The following is a 16,013-nucleotide window of genomic DNA, read 5'->3' as shown; positions in this document are numbered from 1 at the left end:
GACCTCTGATCTACTCCTGACCCCCTAACCTCTAACACTAATGATTGGGACTGATTTCTAGGGGTTTGCAGTGTGTACTCTTCAGGCAAACAGCAGCATTCATTGATCAGTAAAGTACCAGAGAGAAACACAAAAACCAACAGGAAAGGGGGATTGGAGGGCTGAGGTTTACACCCCATGTCAAATCAAACTTGATTCATTCTAACAAAGCCTAATTATACATCTTTTATACCATCTCTTTTAGCCTTGGTAGCCTTCAGTTTCAGAGGCCTTCTGTCTTTAGTTTATAAATGGTTTAGTAATGATGCCCTTCTCTTGTGTCAGTGAGTGACGTTGCTCTCTTCTCCGCCCATCTGGTCTTTTTGTCTCTGCGTCTGTTTCTCTCTCTCTCATCGGTGGAGGAAATAATAATTATAATTCGTTTTAGGTTTGCTTAGCAGGATGTGAACTCTGTCTGTCTGTTGTTGATGTAATTGAATAACAGGCCTGACTGGACTGTCTGTTTTGCCTGAGAATGCTCTGCCCAGAGGTGTATACTGTAGCTGTGCTCTGTCTTCTGCTGTGAGTCTGTCTATCAGTATGTTAGTTCTGCTGTGTGGTTCTGTCTGTCTGTCCAGAACTCTGCTGTGGGGTTCTATTGACTGTCTGATCTGATCTGCTATCTGATTAGACTCCGTTACTCAGCAGTCCTGCTGCTACCTCTCTCTTTTTCACTCTCTGTCTCTTCTCGCTCCTGGTAACTGCTGTAGGAGTAAAGTTTTTACATCTCTTCAAATGAGAAGTCCACAGCGCAGTCCCACGCAGACACACACACACAAACTGGCACTGCATCATAAATATCATACTCTGTTCTCAGCAGGGGTTATGAGGGAATGTGAACCCTGCTATATTTAGTTATCTTTGCAGAAAATTGATACTCTGGCCAATGAGGGCTCAACCCATTGATACTCTAACCAACTGAGGTCACAGGAAGGCCCTGTTCCAATAGTCTTAAAATCCTCCCTCCTTACCTTTCTTCTACCCATACTTTATTCCATATTTCTGTCTTTCATTGCTTCCTTCCTTCCTTCTCTGGGCTGTCAATAATAATTAATGTTATATATCCAGTACTGTAGGTAAATTGTTCTAAGTTGTATCTATGTTCTAACAGTGGAAAATGTCTGTTTTAGGAGGGTTCTATGGTCTGTGTTCTAACAGGGTGGAGAACACCTTTTCTAAGCTTGATCTATGTTCTAAAAGGGTAGAGAACACATATTGTCAGCTGGTTCTATGGTCTATGTTCTAACAGGATGGAGAATGCATGTGTTCTAAGCTGGTTCTATGGTCTGTGTTCTAACAGGGTGGAGAATGCGTGTTCTAAGCTCGTGCAGGCAGCTCAGATGTTGAAGGCGGATCCCTACTCGGTCCCTGCCAGAGACTACCTCATTGACGGTTCCAGAGGAATCCTGTCTGGAACCTCAGACCTGCTGCTCACTTTCGACGAAGCTGAGGTGGGGGGGGTGTATGTATGTATGTATGTCTGTCTGTCTGTCTGTCTGTCTGTCTGTCTGTCTGTCTGTCTGTCTGCAGCAGTGTAATAGGCATCACACTGTTTCATCACCAGCTGCCCTGGTACTGAACGACCACAACTCCCCTCGATCACAAGACTTACATCACAAGACGCACACACACACACACAGGTTTCAAAAGGAAAGATGTAGGTAGTTGTGAAACTGTATTTACAATCACAAGCTACAACATCCTTTAAGTGTGCACTTGCAGGCATTGGCTGGAGGGAGTTTTCACCACTGTTAAATCCATGTCCATGAAGAAATCCATGGAGAATCGGTCAAAGTGAAGAGGGCCTATTATACTGAACAAAAATATAAACGCAACATGTAAAGTGTTGGTCCCATGTTTCATGAGCTGAAGTAAAAGATCCCCTAAATGCTCCATACACACAAAAAGCTTATTTCTCTCAAATTTTGCGCACACATTTGATTACATCCCTGTTAGTGAGCACTTCTCCTTTGCCAAGATAATCCATCCACTTGACAGGTGTGGCATATCAAGAAGCTGACTAAACAGCATGATAATTACACAGATGCACCTTGTGCTGGGGACAATAAAAGACCACCCTAAAATGTGCAGTTTTGTCACACAGCACATATGTCTCAAGTTTTGATGGAGTGTGCAATGAGCATGCTGACTGCAGAAATGTCCACCAGAGCTATTGCCAGGGAATTTAATGTTAATTTCTCTACCATATATCAGGTATGAAGGTAAAACACAGATACAGACAACGTCGAATTAATAATGATTTAATAATCCAACAGGGGCAGGCAATAGACAGGTCAAGGCAGGCAGGGGTCAGAAAACCAGAGGTGGGGCAACGGTACCGGACGGCAGGCAGGGTCAGGGTAGGCAGAGGTCAATAGTCCAGAGGTGGGGCAAAGTTACAGATCGGCAGGCAGGACCAGGGGTAGGCAGAGTGGTCAGGCAGGCGGGGTCAGAGTCAGGACTGGCAAGGGTCAAAACCAGGAGGGCGAGAAAAAGAGAGACAGGAAAAAGCAGGAGCTGAGACACCAAAGCACTGGTTTACTTGACAAACAAGATGAACTGGCAACAGACAAACAGAGAACACAGGTAGAAATACATAGAGAATAATGGGGAAGATGGGTGACACCTGGAGGGTGGTAGAGACAATCACGAAGACAGGTGAAACAGATCCCTCCAACATTGTTTTAGGGAATTTGGAAGTCAAATCAAATGAAATAAAATGTATTTATATAGCCCTTCGTACATCAGCTGATACCTCACCCTCTCACCTTCCCCCCCTACTCACAAGGCAGGCAATACGCTCGACCTCATCTTTACTAGATGCTGTTCCTCCACTAACCTCATTGCAACTCCCCTCCAAGTCTCCGACCACTACCTTGTATCCTTTTCCCTCTCGCTCTCATCCAACACTTCCCACACTGCCCCTACTCGGATGGTATCGCGCCGTCCCAACCTTCGCTCTCTCTCCCCCGCTACTCTCTCCTCTTCCATCCTATCATCTCTTCCCTCTGCTCAAACCTTCTCCAACCTATCTCCTAATTCTGCCTCCTCAACCCTCCTCTCCTCCCTTTCTGCATCCTTTGACTCTCTATGTCCCCTATCCTCCAGGCCGGCTCGGTCCTCCTCCCGCTCCGTGGCTCGACGACTCATTGCGAGCTCACAGAACAGGGCTCCGGGCAGCCGGCGGAAATGGAGGAAAACTCGCTCCCTGCAGACCTGGCATCCTTTCACTCCCTCCTCTCTACATTTTCCTCTTCTGTCTCTGCTGCTAAAGCCACTTTCTACCACTCTAAATTCCAAGCATCTGCCTCTAACCCTAGGAAGCTCTTTGCCACCTTCTCCTCCCTCTTGAATCCTCCTCCCCTCCCCCTCCTCCCTCTCTGCAGATGACTTCGTCAACCATTTTGAAAAGAAGGTCGACGACATCCGATCCTCGTTTGCTAAGTCAAACGACACCGCTGGTTCTGCTCACACTGCCCTACCCTGTGCTCTGACCTCTTTCTCCCTCTCTCTCAGATGACATCTCGCGTCTTGTGACGGCCGGCCGCCCAACAACCTGCCCGCTTGACCCTATCCCCTCCTCTCTTCTCCAGACCATCTCCGGTGACCTTCTCCCTTACCTCACCTCGCTCATCAACTCATCCCTGACCGCTGGCTCGTCCCTCCCGTCTTCAAGAGAGCGAGAGTTGCACCCCTTCTGAAAAAACCTACACTCGATCCCTCCGATGTCAACAACTACAGACCAGTATCCCTTCTTTCTTTTCTCTCCAAAACCCTTGAACGTGCCGTCCTTGGCCAGCTCTCCCGCTATCTCTCTCAGAATGACCTTCTTGATCCAAATCAGTCAGGTTTCAAGACTAGTCATTCAACTGAGACTGCTCTTCTCTGTATCACGGAGGCGCTCCGCACTGCTAAAGCTAACTCTCTCTCCTCTGCTCTCATCCTTCTAGACCTATCGGCTGCCTTCGATACTGTGAACCATCAGATCCTCCTCTCCACCCTCTCCGAGTTGGGCATCTCCGGCGCGGCCCACGCTTGGATTGCGTCCTACCTGACAGGTCGCTCCTACCAGGTGGCGTGGCGAGAATCCGTCTCCTCACCACGTGCTCTCACCACTGGTGTCCCCCAGGGCTCTGTTCTAGGCCCTCTCCTATTCTCGCTATACACCAAGTCACTTGGCTCTGTCATAACCTCACATGGTCTCTCCTATCATTGCTATGCAGACGACACACAATTAATCTTCTCCTTTCCCCCTTCTGACGACCAGGTGGCGAATCGCATCTCTGCATGTCTGGCAGACATATCAGTGTGGATGACGGATCATCACCTCAAGCTGAACCTCGGCAAGACGGAGCTGCTCTTCCTCCCGGGAAGGACTGCCCGTTCCATGATCTCGCCATCACGGTTGACAACTCCATTGTGTCCTCGTCCCAGAGCGCTAAGAACCTTGGCGTGATCCTGGACAACACCCTGTCGTTCTCAAATAACATCAAGGCGGTGGCCCGTTCCTGTAGGTTCATGCTCTACAACATCCGCAGAGTGCGACCCTGCCTCACACAGGAAGCGGCGCAGGTCCTAATCCAGGCACTTGTCATCTCCCGTCTGGATTACTGCAACTCGCTGTTGGCTGGGCTCCCTGCCTGTGCCATTAAACCCCTACAACTCATCCAGAACGCCGCAGCCCGTCTGGTGTTCAACCTTCCCAAGTTCTCTCACGTCACCCGCTCCTCCGCTCTCTCCACTGGCTTCCAGTTGAAGCTCGCATCCGCTACAAGACCATGGTGCTTGCCTACGGAGCTGTGAGGGGAACGGCACCTCACTACCTCCAGGCTCTGATCAGGCCCTACACCCAAACAAGGGCACTGCGTTCATCCACCTCTGGCCTGCTCGCCTCCCTACCACTGAGGAAGTACAGTTCCCGCTCAGCCCAGTCAAAACTGTTCGCTGCTCTGGCCCCCCAATGGTGGAACAAACTCCCTCACGACGCCAGGACAGCGGAGTCAATCACCACCTTCCGGAGACACCTGAAACCCCACCTCTTTAAGGAATACCTAGGATAGGATAAAGTAATCCTTCTCCCCCTCCCCCCTTAAAAGACCTAGATGCACTATTGTAAAGTGGCTGTTCCACTGGATGTCATAAGGTGAAAGCACCAATTTGTAAGTCGCTCTGGATAAGAGCGTCTGCTAAATGACTTAAATGTAAATGTATCTCAAAGTGCTGTACAGAAACCCAGCCTAAAACCCCAGCAAGCAATGCAGGTGTAGAAGCACGGTGGCTAGGAAAAACTCCCAAGAAAGGTCAAAACCTAGGAAGAAACCTAGAGGAACCAGGCTATGTGGGGTGACCAGTCCTCTTCTGGCTGTGCCGGGTGGAGATTGTAACAGAACATGGTCAAGATGTTCAAATGTTCATAAATGACCAGTATGGTCAAATAATAATAATCACAGGCAGAACAGTTGAAACTTGAGCAGCAGCAGTGCCAGGTGGACTGGGGACAGCAAGGAGTCATCATGCCAGGTAGTCCTGAGGCATGGTCCTAGGGCTCAGGTCCTCCGAGAGAGAGAAAGAAAGAGAGAAAGAGAGAATTAGAGAGAGCATACTTAAATTCACACAGGACACCGGCTAGGACAGGAGAAGTACTCCAGATATAACAAACTACTGCACCATACAGTGCCTTGCGAAAGTATTCGGCCCCCTTGAACTTTGCGACCTTTTGCCACATTTCAGGCTTCAAACATAAAGATATAAAACTGTATTTTTTTGTGAAGAATCAACAACAAGTGCGACACATTCATCAAGTGGAACGACATTTATTGGATATTTCAAACTTTTTTAACAAATCAAAAACTGAAAAATTGGGCGTGCAAAATTATTCAGCCCCTTTACTTTCAGTGCAGCAAACTCTCTCCAGAAGTTCAGTGAGGATCTCTGAATGATCAAAGGGGATTTATACTAACGTTACTATCTGTACATACTGGTGGCACAGACGCTGTTTCATCCTTTCCTACACTGAAATTTCCCTTGCCTAACGATTGCGTCTGAAGCTGGGCTTGTAGCACAGCTATCCTCGCCGTAAGTCGATCGTTCTCCTGTATATTATGAGTACAGCGACTGCAATTAGAAGGTATCATGTTAATGTTACTACTTAGCTTCGGCTGTTGGAGGTCCTGACGAACCATGTCCAGATAAAGAGTCCGGAGTAAAAAAGTTGAGGGAAAAAACTAAAATTATAAACGGTTTATTAAAAAGTAAAAACCTTAAAGTTGTCAGGTAGCAAAGTAAGGTTGGCAACAAAACGCACAGCAACATGTAAACAAGTCTGCAAGTTGTGACCGGAAATTATGTCAAAAAATCTAGCTGTCAGCTAGATCAGACAGCATTGAGTATGACTGTGACAGTGAGTAGGTCCAGAGACATGTTGGACAAAACCCACTCAAATCAAAATCAAATCACTGAGTCAATGATGGCTCCGAAAGCCTTTTGGAGTAGGTCTGTGGACTTTTCCGAGTGAATATTAAAGTCACCAAAGATTAGAATATTATCTGCTATGGCTACAAGGTCCGATAGGAATTCAGGGAACTCAATGAGGAACGCTGTTTATGGCCCAGGAGGCCTGTAAACAGTAGCTATAAAAAGTGATTGAGTAGGCTGTATAGATTTCATGACTAGAAGCTCAAAAGATGAAAAAGTCGTTTTTTTTTTTTTTGTAAATTCAAATTTGCTATCGAAGTACGTCCAACTGGCCTCAACCGCAGGCCACGTGTAACCACATCAGCCCAGGACCTCCACATCCAGCTTCTTCACGTGTGGGATTGTCTGAGACAAGCCGCCCGGACAGTTGATGAAACTGTGTTAGCACAACCGAAGAATTTCTGCACAAACTGTCAGATTGTCTCAGGCAAGCTCATCTATGTACTTTATTGTCCTCACCAGGGTCCTGACCTGACTGCAGTTCGGCATCATAACTGACTTCGGTAGGCAAATGCTCACCTTTGATGGCCACTGACATGCTGGAGAAGTGTGCTCTTCACGGATGAATCTTGTTTTCAACTGTATGGGGAATGCTTTTTCTGATGTCAACAATAAACACAATTGCATTTTATCGATGGCCATATGAATGCACAGAGATACCGTGAAGCAATCCCGAAGCCCAGTGTCGTGCCATTAATCCGCAGCCATCACATGATAATGTGATGCATGCATGTTGCGTGCATGATAATGAACGTCCCCATGTCGCAAGGGTCTGTACACAATTTCTGGAAGCGAAAAATGTCCTAGGTCTTCCATGGTCTGCATACTCACCATCCATTGAGCAGGTTTGGGATGCTCTGGACCGACGAGTTCGACAGCGTGTTCCAGTTTACGCCAATATACAGCAACTTTACACAGCCATTGAAGAGGAATTGGACAACATTCCACAGGCCACAACCAGCAGCCTGATTAACTCTTTGCAAAGGAGATTTGTCGCGCTGCATGTGACAAATGGTGATCACACCAGATACTGACTGGTTTTCTGTTTCACGGCCCTATCTTTTTTAAGAGGTATCTGTGACCAAGAAATGCATATCTATATACCCAGTCATGTGAAATCCATAGATTAGGGCCTAATGAATTTATTTAAATTGACTGATTTCCTTATGTGAACAGTAACTCAGTAAAAGTTGCGTTTACATTTTTGTTGGTCAGTCCTGTTGGGTGTGCTGTGGTGTCACACAGTTAGATGGGTTAAGGGTTAGAGCCAGGGGGTTAGAGATAAGGTCAGGGTTATGGTAGCCTCTGCCGATACCCCAACAACCGGACGCTTTTGGACGTTAACAGGGCGGCACTCCATCTTAACTCCAATGCAGAAGAGAACCTCCCCCAACAGTTTTTTTTCATCGCGTCAAGACCAGTATATAGGGGATCTAGTTTCAGGCGTTTATTTTACACCTGCTATGTTATGTTAAGGTTATGGTTAAGAGTTGCTGTAGCTTAACTATCTGTTGTGTACATGAAAGCTCATCCAAGTGTGTGTATTTCTGTGTGTGTGCATGTGTGTTTTTTCTTTAGGTGCGTAAGATCATTCGTGTGTGTAAGGGGATCCTGGAGTATTTGACTGTAGCTGAGATTGTGGAGACCATGGAGGACCTGATCACCTACACCAAGAACCTAGGACCAGGTAACCTCACCTGTAGGCTCTGACCCTTAACCTCTGAACTAACCTCTAACCCTGATCACCTATACAAAGAAACTGGGACCAGGTGACCTCACCTTAAGCCTCTGTCCCATAACCTCTTACCTCTAACCCAACGGTTTCCAACCTTTTCCCTTCTGGGAACCACCAAATCAACATCAAAAGTTCATGAGGACCACCATTCGTGGAGTCTTTTTATTTATTTTATTTAGCCTTTATTTAACTAGACAAGTCAGTTAAGAACAAATCCGGGGTAGGTCAAGTATTTTTTCTCAGTGAAGGTAATAGATTAGAGCCCTATTATTATTAACAATTTGAGTTGTGAAAAGTAATGTAAAAGTATTGTTAAATTGCTTAGAATACCATTAATACTGTTATTAATGAAGTTAATTGGTTCAGGATATTTTTCACTCCGTGTTGTGTTTGGCTACAGGTATGACTAAGATGTCTAAGATGATTGAGGAGCGACAGCAGGAGTTGACCCATCAGGAACACAGACAGATGCTATTCAACTCCCTGAACACTGTCAAACAACTACTGCCTGTACTCATATCAGGTCTGTCGGACTGTCTGTCTCTCTCTTTCTCCCTCCCTCTCTCTCTCTGTTGGTGTTTGTGTGTGTGTGAATTTGCTCACCTCCATGAACACTGTCAAACAACTATTGCCTCTTCTCATATGAGCTTTGTCTCTCTGTGTTTATTTGTGTGTGTCTGCCTGTCTTCTCTGCACACTCCTCACACACACAGCCGCCCAGCAGATACCAGAGTTGTCATAGCAGCACTGATAATTGCAGTGGTAATTAGAACTTGGCTCTGGCAGAATGACTCCCAGCCCACCATTTCTCTATACACACTCACTCAGGCTCTCATTCTCTCAAAGATACACACTCACACACACACACACTAGTCCATGTACTCTGCAGTAATCCCCATCTTTCTCTCACCAGCCATAAAGATATTTGTAGCGACTAAGAGCACACATAGTGCTGGGGTGGATGAGGCAGAGAGAAACAGATGCTTTACGTTTGAGAAGATGAGTGCTGAGATTAGTGAGATCATCAGAGTCCTACAGCTTACCACCTGGGATGAAGACACATGGGCCAACAAGGTACACACACACATACACACACACTTCACCCCCTGACTCCCCTTCCAGACACACACCAGTCTCTGGTAGTCCCTCCCTTCCCATGTTCCTCTACACTAGACGCAGCATTCCTAAACCAGGGGTGTTCCTATCCAGGTCTGGTGGTCTGCTGGTTTTTTCTCCCCGGTAATTAATTGATTGACCAGAGAGTCCACTCGCCTTGTTTTCCAAATCTGAATTAGTCCCTGAATAGAGGGTAGGGTGAACATCAGCAGTACTATTGACCTCCGGAACTAGATTGGAAAAACCCTGTCTTAATGCATACTTCACTTTCTCTCTTTAGTTTCCACTCTTTTCTTCTGTTGGGCTTCTGTTATAACTATTTTCTTTTTTCTCCCTTCATTCTTTTCCTCCCTGTAGAAGGTAAGCCTGTCTCTTTCCCCTCTGCCATGCTGCAGTGTGTGTGTGAGAGAGAGAGCGTGAGTGTGTGTATGTCTGTAAATGCTGTGTGAGGAGAGTGGGTGCGTGAGTGCATGTGTGTGTGTGCGAGTGTATAACTGCTCTCTTTGTGTCTCTCTAGGACATGGAGTGTATGAAACGTTCTCTGGCGGTGATAGAGGCTAAGATGACCATGGCGAAAGGCTGGCTCAAATACTCCCATGGACAACCAGGTACACACACACATATCCTATCCGCCATGGTCCAGTGATACAGTCTACCCAAATACCTGCCTGCCACATCATCCTTATAGTGACATCCTCACAATACTAGCACTGCACTCCTTATGGTTAATTCATTGTGTGTGTGTGTAGGCGAGCCCGGGGATGTAGCGGTGCGTGTGATATTGGATGAGGCAGGGAAGGTAGGAGAACTGTGTGCTGGAAGGGAACGCAGAGACACACTTGGGACAGCAAAGACTCTGGGACAGATGACTGACCAGGTCACAGAGCTACGTGTCAGGTACTGTGTGTGTGCTTGCTCGTTGTTATAATAACCATGTATAAGCCTTTCCAATCTCGCATGATAAGGCTTACATTATGTTATGTAGGGATGCACTGATATTACATTTTTGGCCAATACTGATATCCAATATTTTCCTTGCCAAAAAACCCGATACCGATATAAAGAAAATGTGCGGCCCTTTAAGCATTCTAGTAGTAGCTGTGTCTGTAACATTTCACATAAACCCTGTTTCTTGTCTGCATCGAAGTAGCGGTCCTTGTACCTAGCATCAAGCATGGTGGCGACACAGTAAACAGGTTCAGAGAGAATGCCACTGAATTGCTTTTTCACAGCCTCTAGGCAGCCTCGGCAGTTTTGTTGAGCAGGCGTTTCAATGTCATGACAGAGAGTATCACGTCTGATGCAGACACAGTTGATGAGCTTATTTCTCGAGTCAGTTGTTCGAATGGAGCTAAGAGTGTGTTCATGTTTCAAACATGTTCTCAAATTCCATTGAAATGGCAGCAGCGGTATGAGAACCAGCACATTCTTGAGCATATCCGCAGTACGAAATCGACCCACTGTGCTGTCAGACTCAGCATGCTCATGGGGTTGACATCGCTGGTTCAAATGTCAGTCGTGAAGCTAATAGCAGTGACACCCATAGCAAGTAGCTCATGGATGTGCGTTTCAACAATACTGCGTAACTAGGACAAAAAGGCTTCTCAACAGTTTTTACCCCCAAGCAATAAGACCCCAACCCCTCTTTTACGCTGCTGCTACTCTCTGTTTATCATATATGCATAGTCACTTTAACCATATCTACATGTACATACTACCTCAATCAGCCCGACTAACCGGTGCCTGTATATAGCCTCGCTATTGTTATAGCCTCGCTACTGTCAATTTGTAAGTCGCTCTGGATAAGAGCGTCTGCTAAATGACTTAAATGTAAATGTAAATGTACTGTATATAGCCTCGCTACTGTTATTTTTCACTGTCTTTTTACTGTTTTTATTTCTTTACTTACCTATTGTTCACCTAATACATTTTTATTGCACTGTTGGTTAGAGCCTGTAAGTATGCATTTCACTGTAAGGTCTACGTGACAAATAAACGTTGTCCCTGAATAGAGGGTATTTGATTAACTCCGGTAGGGCAACATCTGAAAAATAGCGCCTACTTGATAATGTGTACCGAGGCTCGAGGTGCTCGACCAGTCGGTGAAAGCCAACATCATCCACGACAGAGAACGGTTGATTGTCAAGGGCTTTTGTCCTAAGTAGTCGCTGAACATCTGGGGGTGATGTACTTTCAAATGAGTAATTAGGTTTGTGGTATTGAAATATTTCACTTTCTCCCCTTCTTGGGAAATAATAGTAGCACAAACGTTGCATATGGCATCATCAAAATAGATCCACATAGCAGACATTGTGGGCTAGGTTAGGAATGCTGTATTTTTTTGTGGCGTCATTACGTCATCTACCTACGTTATATAGGTATGCACATCAGCTTTGACATCGGTTTTGCACATCGGTGTTAAACTAGACATTGGGCCGAGGCCGATGTTGCCATTTTTAGCTAATATCATCAGATTCTGATATACTTACCGATATATCGTGCTTCCCTAATGTTATGTCTATATGTATCAGCATTTCAACTTTCTAATGGCTGGTATTTAGTTGGAATCATGTTGAGTTGATTCTAACACATTATAAGGGTGTCGTACATGGTCATGACAATCTTACAATACATTAAACCTGCTAAGTGTTAAAGTGTGTGTGTGTATAATCTCCTCCTGTAGAGGACATGGTCTGTCTCCACCATGTGTTCAGCGGGCCAGTCAGTGTTCTCAGGGTCTGGACCTGCTGCTTGGGAAAGTGGACGGTGCCACCCACAGGCTCGAGGCTTTAACTAAAGCTAAACTGGCATTCGCTAGGAGACTGGATGCTGCCCAGGTCAGCACACACATACCAATATTTGACGTTTTGTTTCTGGGTTGGTCGAAATATCAGATTAAATATTAAAAGGACAAAACCTAAAATGTAGAGTATATGTGTCTGCCTCATAGGCATGGCTGGCAGATCCTAATGGGGGTCCAGAGGGTGCAGAAAACATCAGAGCCTTGCTGGCCAATGCCCAAAAAATCGCTGACCTGTGCGAAGACCTCCTCGAGAGAGACGACATCCAGAGATCCATCAATGAGATTGCGGGGCTCACCGCACGACTAGTGGAGCTACGCAAGCGGTACATTTTTTTGTTTCTTTGTTGTTGCCTGTTTTTTCAAGCGTGTAACTGTTGTTGTCTATTTTGTATTGTGTGTATATTTTGTCTGTTTGCAGGCCATACTATGGGTAACTACTGTTGTCTGTTTGCAGGCCACACTGTGTATAAATGTTGTCATCTGTGTGATTGTCAGTTTGTCAGTTTTAGGCACATGCTGCAACCTTCTCCCTTCCCAGGGAGCCCTGTCTGGCTGAGTCTGTCTGCCCACTAGTAGGTTCAACACATGTGGAGTGGACACGTGCACACACAAATCATATTTTCTTTGGGATGGTTTGGAGACAGCCCAGATTAAAAAGTCAACAGTAGACAAGACAACAAAGTTTAAGAACAATTTGATTGATCTGAATTGCCTAGTTTTAAAGCGCCTGCTGACTGCTATTGACATCTCGGGGTGTTTTCACATACATTTTTGTTCACTTTTTTTTGTGCAGTGTGAACACTCCAAAGGAACTCAGACCCCTCAAAAGAGCCCCCGAAAGGAATCAAACTGAGACTATCTCAGAGGTCTGAGGTGGTCTGAGGTCGGTTCGCTTGAATTCCGCAGTCCGGTTCCATTTTTTTAGGGCAATGTGAACACAAAGCTCCCCAGGTTCGCTTGTAATTATTTTGTAATTATTCCCACACCACACACTAGTCTACTGCAACACCATTTCCCCTGCAATAAACCCTTTCACATGTGCCACATAAGAGTGAAGATGATGATATGCAGGTTCACTGAAAAAACAGCCTATTGATTAGCGAGGCACAGAAATTCCAAAATATGTGTGGAGTTTTTAGTTCAATTGATTTGTTTTCAATATGTGATCTTTAGGCTAAGCTGTTTATTTGTGGGGTTTGAATAGTGTGAGAAGACACCAACATATTTGGTGAGAATCACAACGTAGAAAAATCTATTCTAGCTCTTAAAGGGGCAGTAGCCTACATGGGGTGTGCAATTTCCAATTACAACATGATTTAATCTACAGTTATTCTTCAGCTATGTTTTCTGTTACCAATAATATGTACATTTTAATAGGGCTGGTCGGTATACCATATTTTACGATATACCGGTATTGATGCACTGACTAGTTTGTGTTTTTACTTCTATACCCCTATTTGAATGTTTGATTTGTTAAATGGTATACGCTGTGTGTAACGTCTATTTTTATAGTTTACTTCGCTACTTGAGTCCTCTCTCTCTTTCTCCATGCTGCTTTCCACACAGACCTAGCCCTGCCCTATGTCACACAAGGAGTGCATTTGTTGTTCTTCGACCACGAAACAGTTGCGTTCAGTCTGCATGTGACAATGTTGACGACAATGATGCTATTTTCACTTTGCTTCTTCATATAAATCCACTAGCATTCTATAATTACGCTATACATTTGTGTTTCTTACATCTGTAAACAGCTAGTTTGTCTTTTCTTAGCAAGTTGGGACGAAACTTTATTAGCCACTAATGCTAATCGCAAGTTAACTGGCTAGCTACCTAATAAATGTCAGTGGTAGAAAAAGTACCCAATTGTCATACTTGAGTAAAAGTTAAGATATCTTAAAAGAAAAGGACTCAAGTAAAAGTGAAAGTCACCCAGTAAAATCGTAATTGAGTAAAAGTCTAAAAGTATTTGGTTTTATATATACTTAAGTATCAAAGTGAATTAGAAGTAGCTAAAAGAAAACATTCAATGTAGCCAAAGATTATAGGGTCCCCTAGGAAACACTTTGTATTTGTATTTTGTGTGTTTATTATGGATCTCCATTAGCTGCTACTCTTCCTGGGGTCCAGCAAAATGAAGGCAGTTTAAACAATTTAAAAAAGATTTCGATACATTCACAACACACTGTGTGCCCTCAGGCTCCTACTCCACCACTACCACATACAGTGGGGAGAACAAGTATTTAATACAATGCCGATTTTACAGATTTTCCTACTTACAAAGCATGTAGAGGTCTGTAATTTTTATCATAGGTACACTTCAACCGTGAGAGACGGAATCTAAAACAAAATCCAGAAAATCACATTGTATGATTTTTAAGTAAATTCATTTGCATTTTATTGCATAACATAAGTATTTGATCACCTACCAACCAGTAAGAATTCCGGCTCTCATAGACCTGTTAGTTTTTCTTTAAGAAGCCCTCCTGTTCTCCACTCATTACCTGTATTAACTGCACCTGTTTGAACTCGTTACCTGTATAAAAGACACCTGTCCACACACTCAATCAAACAAACTCCAACCTCTCCACAATGGCCAAGACCAGAGAGCTGTGTAAGGACATCAGGTATAAATTTGTAGACCTGCACAAGGCTGGGATGGGCTACAGGACAATAGGCAAGCAGCTTGGTGAGAAGGCAACAACTGTTGGCGCAATTATTAGAAAATGGAAGAAGTTCAAGATGACGGTCAATAACCCTCGGTCTGGGGCTCCATGCAATATCTCACCTCGTGGGGCATCAATGATCATGAGGAAGGTGAGGGATCAGCCCAGAACTACACGGCAGGACCTGGTCAATGACCTGAAGAGAGCTGGGACCACAGTCTCAAAGAAAACCATTAGTAACACACTACGCCGTCATGGATTAAAATCCTGCAGCGCACGCAAGGTCCCCCTGCTCAAGTCAGAGCATGTCCAGGCCCGTCTGAAGTTTGTCAATGACCATCTGGATGATCCAGAGGAGGAATGGGAGAAGGTTATGTGGTCTGATGAGACAAAAATAGAGCTTTTTGTCTAAACTCCACTCGCCGTGTTTGGAGGAAGATGATGGATGAGTTCAACCCCAAGAACACCATCCCAATCATGAAGCATGGAGGTGGAAACATCATTCTTTGGGGATGCTTTTCTGCAAAGGGGACAGGACGACTGCACCGTATTGAGGGGAGGATGGATAGGGCCATGTATCGTGAGATCTTGGCCAACAACCTCCTTCCCTCAGTAAGAGCATTGAAGATGGGTCGTGGCTGGGTCTTCCAGCATGACAATGACCCGAAACACACAGCCAGGGCAACTAAGGAGTGGCTCCGTAAGAAGCATCTCAAGGTCTTGGAGTGGCCTAGCCAGTCTCCAGACCTGAACCCAATAGAATAGAGGGAGCTGAAAGTCCGTATTGGCCAGCGACAGCCCCGAAACCTGAAGGATCTGGAGAAGGTCTGTATGGAGGAGTGGGCCAAAATCCCTGCTGCAGTGTGTGCAAACCTGGTCAAGAACTACAGGAAACGTATGATCTCTGTAATTGCTAAGGTTTCTGTACCAAATATTAGTTCTGCTTTTCTGATAAATCAAATACTTATGTCATGCAATAAAATGGAAATTAATTACTTAAAAATCATACAATGTGATTTTCTGGATTTTGTTTTAGATTCTGTCTCTCACAGTTGAAGTGTATGATAAAAATGACAGACCTCTACATGCTTTGTATGTAGGAAACACTGCCGATTTTTCAGGTTATCAAATACTTGTTCTCCCCACTGTATCTACAGTACTAAATCCATGTGTATGTATAGTG

General features: G+C 44.9%; 1 protein-coding gene across 1 annotated transcript in view; it reads left to right on the top strand.

Moving 5' to 3' along the window:
- Positions 1–16,013, top strand: part of LOC115113429 (vinculin-like) — a 53,202-nt gene that overhangs the window by 16,702 nt on the left and 20,487 nt on the right. Inside the window, 8 exon segments of the mRNA XM_029641045.2 lie at positions 1,340–1,490; positions 8,092–8,200; positions 8,649–8,771; positions 9,162–9,322; positions 9,882–9,972; positions 10,114–10,261; positions 12,048–12,201; positions 12,315–12,490. Coding sequence (XP_029496905.2) covers positions 1,340–1,490; positions 8,092–8,200; positions 8,649–8,771; positions 9,162–9,322; positions 9,882–9,972; positions 10,114–10,261; positions 12,048–12,201; positions 12,315–12,490 — 1,113 coding nt within the window.

Source organism: Oncorhynchus nerka, linkage group LG28 (genome assembly GCF_034236695.1).
Source record: "Oncorhynchus nerka isolate Pitt River linkage group LG28, Oner_Uvic_2.0, whole genome shotgun sequence".
Lineage (NCBI taxonomy): Eukaryota > Metazoa > Chordata > Actinopteri > Salmoniformes > Salmonidae > Oncorhynchus > Oncorhynchus nerka.
The sequence above is the reverse complement of the archived record's forward strand: the minus strand, read 5'-3'. Positions and strand labels throughout refer to the sequence as shown.